At 39.5% G+C, this 13,570-nt stretch overlaps 1 protein-coding gene across 6 annotated transcripts in view; it reads right to left on the bottom strand.

Moving 5' to 3' along the window:
* The window catches only part of GRIA3 (glutamate ionotropic receptor AMPA type subunit 3), a 284,929-nt gene that overhangs the window by 136,732 nt on the left and 134,627 nt on the right, over positions 1-13,570 (bottom strand). For all 6 annotated transcript variants that reach the window (XR_004385556.1, XM_032882315.1, XM_032882313.1 and 3 more), the window contains one exon: positions 11,939-12,126. Coding sequence is in view for 5 of the 6 variants with exons in the window: in XM_032882315.1 (XP_032738206.1) it covers positions 11,939-12,126 (188 nt within the window). In the remaining variant the exon portion in view is untranslated. The remainder of the gene's footprint in view (positions 1-11,938; positions 12,127-13,570) is intronic.

Here is a 13,570-nt window from a genome sequence, read left to right as displayed (position 1 = left end):
CCCCCCAGCAACCCTCAGTTTGTTTTGTGAGATTAAGAGTCACTTATGGTTTGTCTCCCTCCCAATCCCATCTTGTTTCATTTATTCTTCTCCTACCCCCTTAACCCCCCATGTTGCATCTCCACTTCCTCATATCAGGGAGATCATATGATAGTTGTCTTTCTCTGATTGACTTATTTCGCTAAGCATGATATCCTCTAGTTCCATCCACGTTGTCGCAAATGGCAAGATTTCATTTCTTTTGATGGCTGCATAGTATTCCATTGTGTATATATATACCACATCTTCTTTATCCATTCATCTGTTGATGGACATCTAGGTTCTTTCCATAGTTTGGCTATTGTGGACATTGCTGCTATAAACATTCGGGTGCATGTGCCCCTTCAGAGCACCACGTTTGTATCTTCAGGATATATACCCAGTAGTGTGATTGCTGGGTAGTAGCGTAGCTCTATTTTCAATGATTGAATAAATTTTTACTGTAATCTACTCTACATTGCTATGTGTGAAGGACACTTGAGCAGGAGTATGACAGTGGATAAGGTTATAACAGGGAACTTATGATAGGTTTGTGATAAACAAACTGCAGTTAATCAGAAGCCAACTACCAGAAATTCCTGACAGGAATTTTCCCCAGTCATTTTCCAGATATTATTTTATCATTTTTCAGATATAAGGGCTGATGTGATATTTGCCTATACACAAGTGCATAACTTTCACTAACTAGAAAATCCTATTAACGGGGGCATTTGTTAATCTGTACTCTAAGGAGAGAGGTAAATGATAAACTTCCAGGCGTTTACTGGCCTTGGGGCATAGCATCTCAATTCCCCCCTCCATCTCTGTCTCCAAGGCTAAGCGAAGCTTACTGATACTGAGGTTTGCAAGATTCACAGTCAGCAAAGAAACATTCTGTGATGGCCACAAGCCTGGCCATCCGAGAAAGCAGGAAAGTTGACACACAGTTTTAGATACTTATCATACTCTGCCTTCCAGAATGATTGTATTGCCTTATCACCCCTACTAGTATAACATGAAAGACATGTCTTCCCCCCTGCCCATATCTAGAACGATGTATGGTAACATGGGTTGGGATTCAATATTTCTCGTATTGCCTACCCTGTTTTTCACCGCTCTGGGAATCATAGCCTGTTGGACCTGGGAGGGACCATCATATAGAACACAATCATTTTACAGTTTAGGAAATGGAGGCACAGAGGGATTAAGTGACCCCTTGGAGTCCTATGGCTCGGGGCTAGAACCCAGGTCTGCCTCCAGGCCTCTGTACTCCACTTTATAAAACTCCAAGGATGTCTCCAGTCATCCCAAGGACTCCATGAGGTTCCTTAATGAAAATTAATTTAAATTTGTGTTGATTTTTTAAAATAAAACCCTCAAACCTCATAGGAAATAATCAAGCAAATAATTAGATACAATTTTTTAAAATAAGGGGAGGGAACTGTTGGTTGAGCAAGAGCTGTTCCTTTTTGAGACCAAACCTTCTATCATCTGAAATAAAGTGTCTTGCTGTTTCAAAGTAATGATCTTGAATGAGTTTTTTCTCTTTATTTTCCCAGAGGAGATTTGTTTCTAAATAGTCACAAAGCCAGTCTAGCCAGTCTAGTGTGAAGTATGACCAGAGAATCAGACCATCCTTTTTAATAAGCTGAAGATAAAATCTCTAAATATAGAGTGCTGGTGTCTGCTACTAATTCCTAGGATAAATATCTTTGCAGTTTTTTTTTTTAATTTAAAGATTTATTTATTTATTTATTTGACCGAGAGAGATCACAAGTAGGCAGAGAGGCAGGCAGAGAGAGAGAGAGAGGGAAGCAGGCTCCTTGCTGAGCAGAGAGCCCGATGCGGGGCTCGATCCCAGGACCCTGAGATCATGACCTGAGCTGAAGGCAGCAGCTTAACCCACTGAGCCACCCAGGCTCCCCAATATCTTTGCAGTTTAGGGAACAACTTTGTTTAAGGCTGCCAGTGAGTGCTGAAATCACCTAACACCTGGAAGACTTTTATTGCAAGTATAAGTGTGTAGCTCTGCCCATTCACGTAGGGCCTGGAGGCCAGATGTTAAGCTGGATTCAAGAGAAACAATGTCAGCTGTCAGTATCTTTAAGATATCCAACTGTAAGTTCTGTTTTTGGGACACTGTTCTGCAATTTTGTGGTGCATTTTTGCTTCAGAATATTTATTAAGGTAGTCCAATATATCTTAAGTAATCACTTTAAATCACCATGTCAGTAGGTAAGAAATAGAGAACACAGGACATTGGTAAAGTAATTGAGAAAGGTCCCTGAAAAGGATGTATGAGGCAGCCAGTTTCATTTCAGGGAGAAAACTTGAATGGCTGGATGTGGGAAAAGAAAGGGAACATCTTGTAAAATACAGCAAGAGATGAAGAAAGGCCAATGAGTTTGTTTGGTTATCTATGTCTGGAAGTATGACCATTAGGAGACTGGGAAGCAGGGAGAAACAAAGAAAAATGTGGTCTCTCTCTCTCTCTATCTCTCTCTCTCTTTTTTTTAATATTAGGGCCTTACCATGTTCCCGGGGGAAGAAGATGGAGAGACATAGGTCTTGGAAACACTTTGACTTTACATTCTCTGATGAATTAACTCATATGCAAAAATCAGCTGTGGGTTTTTCTAATTCCTTTTATTCTACCAGCACATATGTACCTTGTCTTTATTATGTTATTTTACATTTGTTGAGATATGCTGCTCTCTCATTTGATTTACATTACTAGGGGCTGTTACGGATCTTAAAAGAGAAAGAAAAAGAACTTTTGTTTCTTCTAATAGTGCCTAGTATAGTACTCTAATATAAGCCCTTGTGTGAGGTTAACCTCAGAACAGTTGATTGGTCCTTGTCTTGGAAGTGTTCCGTGTAAATTACAATGCCTGTTCCAGAGGTCTGATCCCTTTGCCTTCTTTCTTCTTCATGAGTTACCTCCTAATTGTGCAGTGATTTCTTAGATAGGTAAGCAATTATTTCTCCATTCTAGGAGATCCCATTCTGTGTGGCCCTTTTTTCTCTATCATGGGGATACAATCTCAGATACCCTTAGAAATCCAGGTAAATAACACCTGCCAAATCCCTTATGTGTCTTTTTGTTCAAAGATTCTGAAATACTTCTCAGTTATTCCACCTGTAGTCACAGGCTGGTAAATAAACAGTGCCTTGCTTTGGTTCAAGGGGTCTCCAGTGTCACTGTGCTATCTCCTATCCAGTACCAGCCCACCGTATAATCTGAACGTCATGGAAGATATAGACCTAAGTGTGAAGTATAGAACCACTACCATGTGATGGAAGAAAAATGTTTAGCTCTCAGCTTGTAACCATGCCTCTGAAAGGAGGTCTCTAGAAGAACTCTGGAATTCTAAGCATAGCGAATCTTTCTTAGACAAACTCTAGTGTTGAAAAGGAATTGACCAGGGGCTCCTGGGTGGCTCAGTTGGTTAAGCATCCAACTCTCGATTTTGGCTCAGGTCATGATCTCCAGGTTGAGATGGAGCCCCATATCAGGCCCCATGCTCAAAATGAAGTCTGTTTGAGATTCTTTCTCACCCTCTGCCTCTGTCCAACCCCCCACTTCTGCTCTCCCCCCAGAATAAATAAATAAAATCTTAAAAAAAGAAAGGAATTGAATAAACATAGTTCTTGAGGGTATGTTGTGGCAGTGGGCATGGAAAGGAGGAGAAAATTGAGTAATTTACTTCTCTTTCACTGCCCCTCCAGATCCATAATTTATCCTAACTGTGTCCTCTGACCATCTTTTCCTTTGGACTTTGGATAGGGTAAAAAGGAATATCTATGGAATAAAACAAAAGATAAGAAAGTAGCAGAAGGATTCTCTGGAGTAGCCTGTACCCACCTCTGAGAGACAGAAGTAGGATAAAAATCTTCCAAGAGTGATGGGCATATCACTCCCTATCCCAGTTTTACCAGATAACCTGATTAGCTTCTCATAGCATCTAAGCTAGTCAGGAAGAGATTCTATTACTGTGAAAAAACACCCTCCCTAACCTGCCTCACCAAACAAATATGATAGATGACTGGAAGAGCTACATTTACACTGAATGAGCCTAGAGTGTTCAGAAAAACCTACTCTTCTGGAATAAACTGGACATTTTGACAGAGCATTTATGTTTTTAGGTATGAGAGATATAGGTGAATAGGAGCAGGTTCACCTCTAATGTTTTTGAACCCATGACAGAAATACAAATGGAGGACGACATACCCTATATTTAAATGTTAAAATGTCCAAAAACAAGGTGTGCCTTGGCCTGCTTGAGTATCTGCCTGTCACCCCAAATAAAGAAATAAACTGAGGCAAGCTCAAATGACCAGAAATTGAGTTTGTTCAGGAATAGCAGAAGAAGTTCTATTCCAGGAAATGCAAACTGTAGCATGCTTCAGGTGAGTCTGTCTAGGGTATGGGGTGGGCAGTATTTGTGGGCAAGGAGTGCAAAGAGTGAGGAAGTCTGGTCAGTGTCCCAGCAATAAGTTCATTGGCTTGAGGATGAAAAGAGATTCTTAATGGATATTTATTGGTCAGGAGAGGTTCTGGTTTTCTGTGAAGTCAGGCATTTATGGGAAATCAGTCCTCTCAATTCTTAAGTTTCATTTTCCTGAAGGCACATGCAGGAGATTTTCCATTTCAGATCCTCTAGTTCCATTTTAGATTTAAATCCTTCACACACCCAAAGCTCTGCAGGCCATGCCCTTGAAATAGATCAGAATGCTCAAGGACTCAGGCTCTCTCCCAGGCCAGAGCTACTACTTGTGAGATCCACACAGTCTGCTGAGGCAGAGCAGGATGGGATGGAATCTGAGCCCTGGGCTCAGAACTCCTGCCTTGTGGCTGGACCCACCTGAAGCCGGGATGGGGTGGACCTGTCAAATTCTCCAAGAAACCAAGGACAGCAAGTTGTCAGCCCCAAGCCTCACTTTTCTGACTTGGAGTTGCCAAGAAATTCCACATGTCTTCCAAAACTACATCATTCAAGTAGTGCAGAGGGAGGGAGCGCAGTTATCTGGAGAAACATATCTGCCAAGATTCTTTGCTTAGGGTGACTTGAGGAGGCCAATTGTAAACAAAATTAGTCGTTTTTCTCTTGTTTCCTATGGCATAAGTTGTCAATTTCTCCTTCATTGCCCCTGCCCTTGCCCTACTCCCCCTTAACCCCATAGGCCTTTGTGCTCTGATATGGGGAGTCCAGTTTGGCTTATGTGTCCCTCTCCCCTTTTTTCCTGATGTCCCACCAGCCACTAATCATTCAAAAACTCCCAAGACCCAAAAGGCAAAAAATCCTGTCTCTGTGTTTTAGTGTTTGCCACATGAGGAGCCCTCTAAAGCATGGAGCTGAAGGTAGTGGCTCCTCTCACTTGGATTTAAGGGTGATACTGGGTGGGAGTGAAGAACATTCTCAAATCTAGCAGCTGAGAAAAGCTCAGCACCCACCTCAAACACTTATTCTGTGGGCATTTATACTTTCCCAGGACGAGTCCTATTTTATGTTTGGTTTTCTGGAGGTTAATGAAGGGAAGAGGAGTTGTCTTCCAGAATTTTCCAGTTACATTCAGCTTATTCCCTAGCAAGAGAAGTAGGAAATAGGCAACATCTAGGGCAATTGGGGTAATATAATGGAGATTGTGGTTCTTTACCTGAGAATTGCACACAGATGGGAATGCTAGTTGCTCTGATAAAGTATCTCTCACAATTTATTCCTACCTTTGTGGGGCCCATTGCATAGATTGTTTTGGTCCCATAAGTAAATGAACTTGTTTGTTATAAATGAGCTTTTCACCAAAGGGTGGGTTTAAGGGGCTTATTTTCAATTCCATGTGTTTAATGGAATATGGATCCTCATCAAGTGGAGAAAATATCTGTGAAATGCTTGTTGTTTATCAACGGTTGTTGTAAACAAAGCTGTTCTAGGCCTCATCAAGATGCTTATCTCTTACAAACTCTGGTTGAATCTACTTGGCTTGAAAACCTCAGTCAGACCCAAGGCTGATGAGTGCAATGATTCACAGCCTTTGGAGTCAGACCCCCTGGGTTCAAATTATGGCTCCACCAGTTATTAGCTCTACGACCTCTATGTCTCAGTTTCCACATCTGTAAAATGGAGATAATATTCTCATCTACCTTATAGGGCTAATATGAGGATTAACTCACATGAGATATATAAACACACATACCCACACACATTGATTAAAGTGGTGTCTGGAACTTGGTAACCACTTATCCCTATTTGTAATTAAAAATGCCCAGTTGTCATAGGTGGTTTAAGGTTTTAATGCCTTTAATTATTTTAAGTGATGTTGAAAAATCTAGTTAATTCTCAGGTAGTCCTTGAGCTTCTCAGTCACTGTGTGTTACCCAATGTTATACTGGTGAGAAAAATAGAGAGGTTGTCTAACATGCTGAAACTCATATTAGTGAGACCTGAAGCTAGGTCTTAAAACTCTGTTCTCATATTGAGACCTTAGATTGAACTGATATCTTGGAAAATCCACGAAGACATTGAGCAACAGTCCTTCAACAATTAATTTTTGCAAGCATGAAAACTTCCTTCTAGTGGACAAACAACTATGGTTACTGGTTATTGAGTGCCTACTGGGTGTAAGCGCTGTGCCAGGTGCTCTCCACAGATCTTATCTCATCCTCACAACACATGAGGATCACATGAAAGTAAGGGAGTGGAATGATCTTTCAAGATAAGCAAGTTGAGCCTCAAAGAAATTAAGTCACTTTTTTCAAAGTCATGCAAAAGAGAAATAATAGAGCTAGGATTTGAAGTCATGCCTATCTGATTACCAGGCTGGTGTTTATTCAACTCTACCATAAAAAAAATCTTCCAGAAAGAGGGAATGCTAACACAAACTGTCTCGTGGACTGGTATGTCAGCTAAATGTTCTATAAGGAATGTTAAGAGTTACGGCTGGGGCAAAGGGGGAGAAAACAGAGGGGAGCAACTGGATGGTACCACTCTGTGCTGAGTGGAGAGTGAGGCCAGGAGTAGGCATAAGGCTATATAACATTTTTAATTCACTTGACCTAGGTCTAGCCATAGGCAACAGTGCTCTAGTCACTCCAATTGCTACACACACTTTGGAGTGAGCACAGTCTCTTTTGTGTGATAGCCTCATACTTTAGAAAGGCCCCTAATAGTGTTCATCTTGCTTAAATTGTTACTTTTAGAGACCTGACTTCCTAACTTGGATGTTTCATTTTTAAAATTACTGTCTTTGAAGTGACAGAGTTCTTAAATGAAAGGAGCCTGAAGGATTGACCTGCTTCAGGATTCTGTCCTTAAGAAGTGTTCCTTTCACATCATCCACAATGAGGTGATTTTTGCCTGAAATATTTCCAGGAGAAATCATATAATCTGTATTTTTCCTAAGAGTAGCACATTGCCACATGTTGGTTTGGGCCCCACCAAGTTTGCATATGCCATAATTCAAATAGGGGCTAGCCTGAGATTTCCCTTTGAATTATCTATGAAAATAATTAAAACACAATAAAGCCCTAAGGGGGATGTTTAAATGCCTTTAAAGAGACAACCTTTTAGATATCCAATGGAAAGGCAACTTGGGAAATACCCTTATCTGTTCATTAAAATAAATCTTCTAAAATGTTATTTACTTGGCAACAGACAGGATTAGCTCAGAATATTAGTCTGTTCTCAAAAACAATCTTAAAACTTTCTAGATTTGACTTTTTCCTACTCTGGAATAGCCCCACATCCATATTGCCTCAACTGGTGAGCTTTTACTTTCTTCCAGTTTCTTCTCTCCTTGTAATGAGTCCTTTTGAATTTTGACTCTCTCTCTAGTCCTAGTTAAGCTCATTTGCTCTGGTCTTGTCCTCAGGCAGGCAGAGTGGTTTGGCCAGTGTCCTCTTTATGATAACTCTTTATACTTGAGGATGGTGATGAAACTGCCTCTTAGTTCTCTTTCACTAGCCTTAACAGCCCAAACACCAGGTAGCCTTTCCTTGTAGGGCCCATTTTCTAATGCTTTAATCATTTTTTGCTGCTCTACTCTGGATCTTCTCCCATTGCTTTGCAAGTGTTTTACAACATAATCTGATGAACAAGCCTAATCTAGGATTTGGCTTTGACTAAATATTTAATAAATGACTTAGAAATTAAGGAAGGTGGGTCAGTGTAGGGGGCAAGAGCACTGGACTAGGAGTCAGAAGACCGGAGTTTTGTCCCTGTTTTGCCACTTACTAGGAATGAGCGGAGCACCACATTTGGACAAATCATCGAAGTGTCTCTAAGTGTCCATTTATCATCTGTTAATTTGGGATAAACACATCTGCCCTGCCTGCCTCCCATAGTGATGCTCAAATGAGATAATGTATGTGAAAACATACCAAACACTATGTGTCAGACATCTTCTAAAAAGGCTTTGCCTATATTATTAAGTCATTAATGGGCAGTTACCATTCCCATTTTACAACCAGGAAATGGAGGCACAGAGAGTTGAACAACTTGCCCCAGGTCACCCACCTAGTGACAGAATCCCTGCCGACTGGCTCCAAAGTCCACGTTCTGAAACTCTCTGTTCTGCTGCCTCCCTAAATAAAGTTAAAATGTGGAACAGAGCCATATCATGTTATGGGGCCTGACTTTTAAAAGCAGTCCACATGTATATGCTATGGGGATGAAGGATCTACTCTGTCAAAGGTAGGTAAGTCCATGAGAGGCAACCTTTTCAAAAGTGAATGTTTAGATTTGTCATTGCATGAAGGCAGCTGTCCACCAACAGGGAGGGCCTCATGAACACAGTACAGTAATAGGAATGCTGTATCTGGTCAGGTCAGTGGTTCATTCAGCCTAGTACACCTAAATCTTCCTATACAAAGTGCTCTTCATTTTTAGATTCAAAATCTACAGTTTCTAAATATTCTCTGTGAACCTTGACTATCTTTCATGGTTTCTTTCATCTGTCTCTAGGTCTTTTTTCTATGTTAATTCTTAGAGGTGTTAAGTATGGAATACTTTCCTTAGAGTTGAACTGTTAAATAGTGATATTAGTACCTCTTTTGAGTCTTTTTTTTTTCTGCTGTAGTCTGAGAGTTGGAAAGAGTTAAAAAAAGAGCTTTGGAAAAACATGTTAGAAGAATTAGTATTTACCCTCTAAGTGTTTGAACATTCACAGGGAAATTAGAACCTATATCATAAAATGGGGAGATTATGCTATATAACACTATATTGGAGACCTGTTTATATTTGAAAATTGCACCATATTGATGTCTTTTCATTCAGACCCATGGGATATAGAGTACAATACAAACTTTATGCCAAAATCAAATCTGCAGGGAATAGCGTTATATTGGTGTAACAGGCTCTCCTACCCCAGACAGTGGCATGAAGTATCATTTGTGGTTTCCTTTTATGAAAATCACCTCAATCAAAGTTGAAAACACCTTTGGAGGATAAGGCTATCTTTTATAAGAACATGGTAATTATTGAATTATAAATGTCATCATTCTAACCAGGATCTGTATTGTGAATTAGGATAAATTTGTCAAAAGAATGTTTAGGAACCAACAAAAAAAGTGACATCTCTGTATCTTAGCATTCAGTTAATTTTTCCAAATTTTCCCCTAAAGAAGCATCATGTTGAATTTGTTGCTTAATTTAAATAATTTGTTTAATGAGAAATCTATTTTTATATTAAAAAATTATGGCAAATTCATGATATCATCAGAATAGGTTTGAGCAGAGAACCCCCATCTTAAACCTTTAGGAAATGTGTGCTTTAGTAATCTTATGTGGCTGCAGGCACTTTTTTGTCTCTTGTTGGAAGCATTGCAAAATCATAGTGAAACTTACTAAGAATGTGCTGGTTCAATATTCATTCATTCATCTGTCCATTCATTCATCTACCCAACCATCCATCACTATGTGCCAGGTACTCTTTTGGACACTGGAAATATAACTGTGAATAAGACAATTGTGGCACCTATTTCATAGTAGGAGAAATTCCTTAAATGGCAGAGAAAACATTGAGTTGGTAGTTCTATAACAATTCTTTGAAAGAGGGGAAAAGAATAAGTGAAATGAACTCTTTAGCCTTACCTGGATGTTGCTAAAACCTTTCTTTGAACCTTGTTCCCTGAAAAATTGTATAGAAAGTATATTGAGGGATACTGTGAATGTACATATAAAAGAAAGGAAGATAGAAAGTGATACATGAAAAGAGAGAAAGGGGCTTTTGAATAATGTTAGCTTAGTTTTCCTGAAAGCTTGGTAATAATGACTTTTTTTTCAGACATAACAGTTTATGTCTCTTGGAGCAATTACACCAATCATGGGAAATAGAGCATGTTTTATTTTCCCTGTGATGTAGATGAGAAAACTGAGGTATAGATATTTTAATTGTTCAAAACCACATAGCTACATAAAATTCAGAGCTCTGCCCACTGCATTTTCTATTACATCATGCTGAAAAATCCCAACCTCCAGTGTAAGATCCTATAAAACCTAGAAGACTTAACTGAATATGACATATTCAAGAAACCAAAGTTCCTGATACAAAAGAAGGAAAGCAAAGTACAACAAGGAAGATGTTCCTGTGCTTTAGGCTATTAAGTAGGTCACCCACTAAAAGGCTATTTTGGTATAAAATTTTAGAGGGCATGTAGTACATACACCACCATCACTGACCTGATTCTTCACTTTCAAGATCTAAGAAAATCAAAGGCTTTTTTTTTTTTTAGAAGGGAGGGGTGGATCATTTGGGTAGCTCAAGAGAATGTTAGTTGGGAAATTCGATTTAGCCAGGGTATGCTCTAGATTTCCTGTGAGATGCGTTTCACTAGAGGTGATGCCGTTCTCAGAAAGGGGGTGGCTTCATATCTCCATGATGCAGGCTCAGCAATTTCACTCTTCCTTCCTCTCTTTCTCAATCTCTCTCCCTCCTTTTCTCTCTCCTCTTCCCTTCCCTACTTTTTTTTCATTGTCTTCGTATCGAGGGATATCTGACAAATTGTTAATATTTAATTTGCTATAAAAACCGCTTTCCCAGTCAATGGCTGCTCACTATAATTTCAATCTCCAAAGCTGTTTTGGCCCCAGGTACACTGGGATCGAATTAAAATGGAAATGTTTCCTCTACAGTTTTGTTTATGGCAGCACAGGCACTCTGTTATTAACTGGAAAATTGAGACTTCTAAGGAAAATAATAAACTTTCACCACATTTCAATTTGACTCTTTACTCAAAACAGAGTATTCATCTGGCTTAGGGTGAAACATTTTTCTAATATTTTTGAGTCTTAAATTTAAATATCCAAGCTTAGTAATAAATACATTTGGGCCCACTGAATTGTATTCTTCCCCCATTCCAATTCTTTTTCAATTTGTTCACATTTTAAAAGCCATAAACACTTTTTTCTCTTGTATGCCATCTTACAAAAGGGTCTAAATTACGTGTACACATTCTTTCTGTCTTTCTCTGGAACCGGAGGGCTATTCTACAAAAATATCCACAAATTTGAACCTAGGGAGGACTCCATTGATACTCTGCAACTACCCGTGCCCCTGGAAACAAAACCCTTCCCTTCTGTCCTGCCTAATCCCTTGTCTGGTCAGCGCTGGGAGGAAGGTATGGAAAAGGAAGGGGATTACTTTGAAGTAGTCAGCGATCTAGAAACAGAAGTGTGAAAGGATGTGTTTATCTGATAGGTAGCATTAAATTGCAGAGACTTCCAGATTAATTATAGTATGCAATTTTCAACAGCTTAGTTTTTTTTTTCCTGCAGCCACTGGGGAAGAAAAAAGATTAGAGAGACTATCAAAAACTGTTGGCCTATCTAGTCTGTTGGCTATTTAATTTATTAGCAGATATGGGAGCTGCCTAAGGTTTATGATTTAGCGTGTTGGTTGGGGGTGGAATAAATCTCAAATGTACCTGTTCCAAAATTGTGTTAATCCTTTCGACTTCACAGTCAATCAGGTATCGTTTTTCCTGCCTCCTGTCCATTTCTTCAATGATGCGCCGGAATTCTTGGACGTCTTTTATGTTTCCCACGGATCTGGCTGTCACTTGCCAGTTGTTTTGCACTGCTGCTTCCATAATCGCTTGGAGAATGGAAAATCCTGAAAGAAGGAAGAACAACGATGATGTTTTTCTTTTTAAACTCTTCCTGTATTAAAGGTTCTATGTGTATTTATTACAGTCCATTGGGTCCCTTCATATCTTACATACTGTGGAAAGCAGGCTTACTCATGACTCAAGACTTAACCATACAGACACTCAGCATCTCTATCTTTATTTTTTAAAAGATTTTATTTATTTATTTATTTATTTATTTATTTATTTATGAGATAGAATGAGCAGGGGGAGAGGGAGAAGCAGACTCCCCACTAAGCAGGGATCTCAATGCGGGGCTTGATCCCAGGACCCTGAGATCATGACCTGAGTCAAAGGCAGATGATTACCCGAATGAGCCACCCGGGCACCCTCTATATTGATTTAAGGAAGATTCTATAACTCGTGGGCACCAAGCTGGGCCAGATTCAAGCAATCATAGCTGAATTATAGTACCTAACTATTTTGACTGACATGCATTATCAAAACATCTATGGAATGAACGCTAAAGCTTTTTCCTTGTTTCTGGCCTCAAAGTTTCCTGTTGCAGCTCACGTCTTTGATCTTCCACTAAACATTTTTTCGGAATGAGACATAGCGTATGTAGAGGTAGAACCTTATAACATGGCTGGTTCTTACATGATTATGACTATCCAACAAGATAAATTATGTCTCCCAAGTAAAAGAACTAAGAAAACCTGACAAACAGAATTTCTAACAAAGGTATCATACTGGTCCTTTGATCCCAGAATTATGAAAAAGTTCAATCATGTTAAGTCTTCTTCAGTTCTTCCCCTTTTTAAATTAAATTTACTAGGGATTCTTGGTTCCTTTTTAGTTAATTTACATCTGACAACTATTAACTACTAACACCCTGGATCTATGCTGAATGGGAAAGATGGAAAATATGTGATCTTTGAATTCTGGGTAATGCTTTTGGAGGTGGGGTTTGAGAAGTTGGGAAGAGCAGTATGTCTTAATGTATGAGCCACAGAATAGCACAGGGTTTTCTATGTACTGGTCTTTTCAAGTACTTATGTCTCTAATATTATATCAGGTCTATATTTTTGCTTCTGGTAGGAATTCATAATCCGAGTATAATTTCATCAAGTATAGATATCATTTTTGGGGGGATCCAGTCAAAAGCAGCTCCCTTCTTCCCATAAATTTAATTGTTTTCCATTTGTATTTAGGCGATAACTAATGGAAATGGGTAATGGGAGTGATCTGCAAAGCCAGAATGATCTGTGGCATGACCCTTTGGCCAGTGGAGCAGTGAAGGACAGACGAAGATCACGTGCCCTTTGAACACATTCCAGGACACGTCCTGTTAGTGTAAGCAAGCTATGGTCGGGAATCTTCATCACAGCACCATAGAAAATGGTATTGACATTTGGAGAGCATGCTTTAGGGAGATGGCTGCAGTGACTCAGCCGGTCATTATGACTCCTT

This window comes from Lontra canadensis, unplaced genomic scaffold, assembly GCF_010015895.1.
Source record: "Lontra canadensis isolate GAN:19392208 unplaced genomic scaffold, GSC_riverotter_1.0 scaffold81, whole genome shotgun sequence".
Taxonomy (NCBI): domain Eukaryota; kingdom Metazoa; phylum Chordata; class Mammalia; order Carnivora; family Mustelidae; genus Lontra; species Lontra canadensis.
The sequence above is the reverse complement of the archived record's forward strand: the minus strand, read 5'-3'. Positions and strand labels throughout refer to the sequence as shown.